The sequence below is a fragment of the Sinocyclocheilus anshuiensis genome, unplaced genomic scaffold (genome assembly GCF_001515605.1).
Source record: "Sinocyclocheilus anshuiensis isolate Anshui unplaced genomic scaffold, SAMN03320099.WGS_v1.1 scaffold975, whole genome shotgun sequence".
Taxonomy (NCBI): Eukaryota; Metazoa; Chordata; class Actinopteri; order Cypriniformes; family Cyprinidae; genus Sinocyclocheilus; species Sinocyclocheilus anshuiensis.
Genome location: NW_015547693.1, coordinates 676,219 through 679,292, shown reverse-complemented (window position 1 = coordinate 679,292; position 3,074 = coordinate 676,219). Strand labels below are relative to the sequence as shown.

General features: G+C 36.4%; 1 protein-coding gene across 1 annotated transcript; it reads left to right on the top strand.

Moving 5' to 3' along the window:
• Positions 1 to 694: 694 nt before the first annotated feature.
• On the top strand, positions 695 to 2,703 carry LOC107703623 (gamma-glutamyltransferase 7-like). Its single transcript, XM_016506327.1, has 3 exons — positions 695 to 847; positions 950 to 1,049; positions 2,142 to 2,703. Exons 1-3 carry the CDS (start codon positions 776 to 778, stop codon positions 2,309 to 2,311), a joined length of 342 nt encoding a protein of 113 aa, XP_016361813.1. The 5' UTR covers positions 695 to 775; the 3' UTR covers positions 2,312 to 2,703.
• The last annotated feature ends 371 nt before the right edge of the window (positions 2,704 to 3,074 follow it).

Below are 3,074 nucleotides of genomic sequence, written 5' to 3'. Positions count from 1 at the left end.
TGTCCGATCCTAACAAACCATACATCAATGGGAAGCTTATTTATTTAGCTTTCAGATGATGTATAAATCTAAATTTAGAAAAATTGACACTTATGACTGGTTTTGTGGTCCAGGGTCACAAATATAACACTGATACTAAAAATTTAATTCATTTGTTGACATCTGGAAGCCGTAAAAATAATGCCTTTTTAAAAATATGCACATAGCAGTCATAATAGTCAATACAATTCAAGTCTAATTTCAGGTAAAACCAAAGAAAGAAAACATCAATATTTTTATACAATACACAATATTACGCAACGTCTATTATTAAATAGTAATGTGACATTTGCTGGTAATAAAGTCGTGACATACTCTGCCTTCTCTTAAAAAATAAAATTTTTATCATGTAGTTTATAAAGTGTAAAACATGTTGGAAGATGAGTGAACAGGCTATAGATTAATAAAAGCTGTTTATTCAGCGTTTGCCGTTACACTTTTTTGGATAAACGCTGCAGGCTTGCCTTCCATTGACTTTGCTGGAGACTTCTAGGCAAGTGTGTTGAAGCTGAACAGGAGCAGGACTGGACACTCCTGTATTGTAGTTTTTCGCTGTATAGAGTAAGGGAACTTACCGTTAACAAATCATCAGGTTTTTACTATTAAAGTTGCAGTTTTCCACAGTAGGTGATACGTGTCAGGATTGTAACATGTTGTGTGTTCTCATCAGCGTAACAGCATTGAGCCGGGCAAGAGGCCGGCCTCGTTCCTGACGCCGATCGTGGTGAGGCCGTCCATGGGGCAGTGTGGCAGCTACGTGGCGCTGGGCTCCTCTAACGGCGAGCGTGCGCTGAGCGGCATCACGCAGGCAAGCTGTCTTTACTGTGCTGTGTGCATGGACTCTAGCACATCTCATTCGCTTGCCAACATCAGTCTCTAGCAGTGAGCACATATTCTGGTGTGTTTGCAGGTTTTGATCAATGTTTTGTCATCACGTAATAACATGAGCGACAGCGTGTCCTACGGCAGACTGCATCCTCTCATCCAGAACAACACCCTGCTGGTGGACTGTAAGCTCTCCATCGTTTACCGTAGTTTCCTCTGGATTTCATTTCAAACTTTTCTCTAATGTAGTGTATCGTGCATACTGCCTGTTCTTTTTCTTTTTTTTTTATAATAATGCCCAATGCACCCGAAAGAAGTCTAGGCTGCATTTATTTGATCAAAAATACAGTAAAAACAATGATATATTATTACAACTTAAAATAACTGTTTTCTGTTGTAATATATTCATTTGAAATATATCTTTAGTCAGTTTGAATCCATTTAATGCATCCTTTCTGAATAAAAGTATTAATTTTAAAATAATCTTAATCTTAAAATAAAAAAATTTAAAAAAAAGTTTTAATAAAAAAAAACTCACTAACTCCAAACCTTTGAACATTAGTGTATATGTAAAAAAAAATAAAAATCCTGAACATTTAGAGACAAGGAAATGCATCATTTAGACGCTTTCTAGGAGAGACAAATAATAAATAATCTTTTTTTTTATTATTATTAATGCACTATTTGTAATGTCATCATCACCATTCAACCTTGTAACAAAGTAATTCTAATAAAAACTTACATACTGGTAAAAAAAAAATGTATAGCCTGAATGCACTGCAAGTCGCTTTGGATAAAAGCATCTGCTAAACGCATAAATGTAAATGTAAAAAAATATCTGAAATATATAATTTAATATATAGGAATTAATCAACAATTACAAACCTATATATATATATATATATATATGGCATTTTGTTGGTTTCATTTTCATGCTTGGAAAATTGCAAAATAGCACAAGTCAGGTTATTAAATTGTATTTTCACATGCTGTATGTTGGTAACATTGCTGCAAAACTCATAACAATAGAGGATAAAACCAATGCTAATACAATGTTGAATTGAGAAGCTGAGTAAATGGTAAGTGCAATTTCTTAAAAAAAAAAAAACTGCATTCCTGCATTCCAAGCCCTGTTTTGTACTCTCTATGTGGAAAGTGTCATATGTGACTCTTTAAATTAATTCAGAGCAAAACCCCTGCAGTACTGTTAGAGTACGACTGTAGATGTGTGATTTTGAGGGTGTTGTTCTGCTTTAATTCTCTTGTTCTCTGTCCAGCTAAGTTTCTTGAGGAGGATGTGAAGTCTCTGATGCAGAAGGGTCATGATGTGCGTAAGGTGGACATCATCTCACTGGTCGAAGGGACCCGGAGGACCAATGACCTGATCATCGGTGTGAAGGACCCGCGCAGCACTGACGCCTCAGCACTGTCCATGTCCATGCCCTAGACTCACACTCACTCCCACTCTCTGCTGCTTGATTCTGATGCTGTTTGTGCACTAAATAGGGACGTTATGAGGTTTCCAAGTTGATAACTAAAATAGATGGATAATGTCCGGTAGATGGTAATGAGCCGCTCCCTGCTATCCACCACAAACACATGACATGTGACTCCTCTTTATTTAATTTGTTTTGTTTTAATTTACCTAAAGATTTCAAGAACTATGTATGTTAAAGGATAAGTGACTGGATAAGTTAAAGGAATAGTTCACCCAAAAATGAAAATGCTGAAACTTTACTGATTGAAACTGATGAAGATCTGATTTCTTCATCAGATTTGGAGAAATGTAGCATTGCATCACTGTTTCAGTGCTCAGCAGTGAATGGGTGCCGTCAGAATGAGAGTCCAAACAGCTGATAAAAACATCACAATAATCCACAAGTAATCCACACCACTCCAGTCCATCAGTTTTTAATGGGTGATGTTTTGCTCAATTTCTTTGATGGCCTAAGGGTGAACAGGTTTTCACTTTTGGGTGAACTATTCCTTTAACTGCTCCAACACAGACAGTATGTGCCAAAACATTTGGACATATCTACTCATTATTTATGATTGATATTTTCCACATTGTGGAATTCTAGTAAAGGCATTAAAACGGTGAAATACCACAAAAGGAAGCATGAGAGTTATGTAGTGAAAATGTTAAACAGATCTAAATAATGTCTAGAGTCCAGCTGAGCACACTTCTCTCAGAAACCCTCACGAGGAGC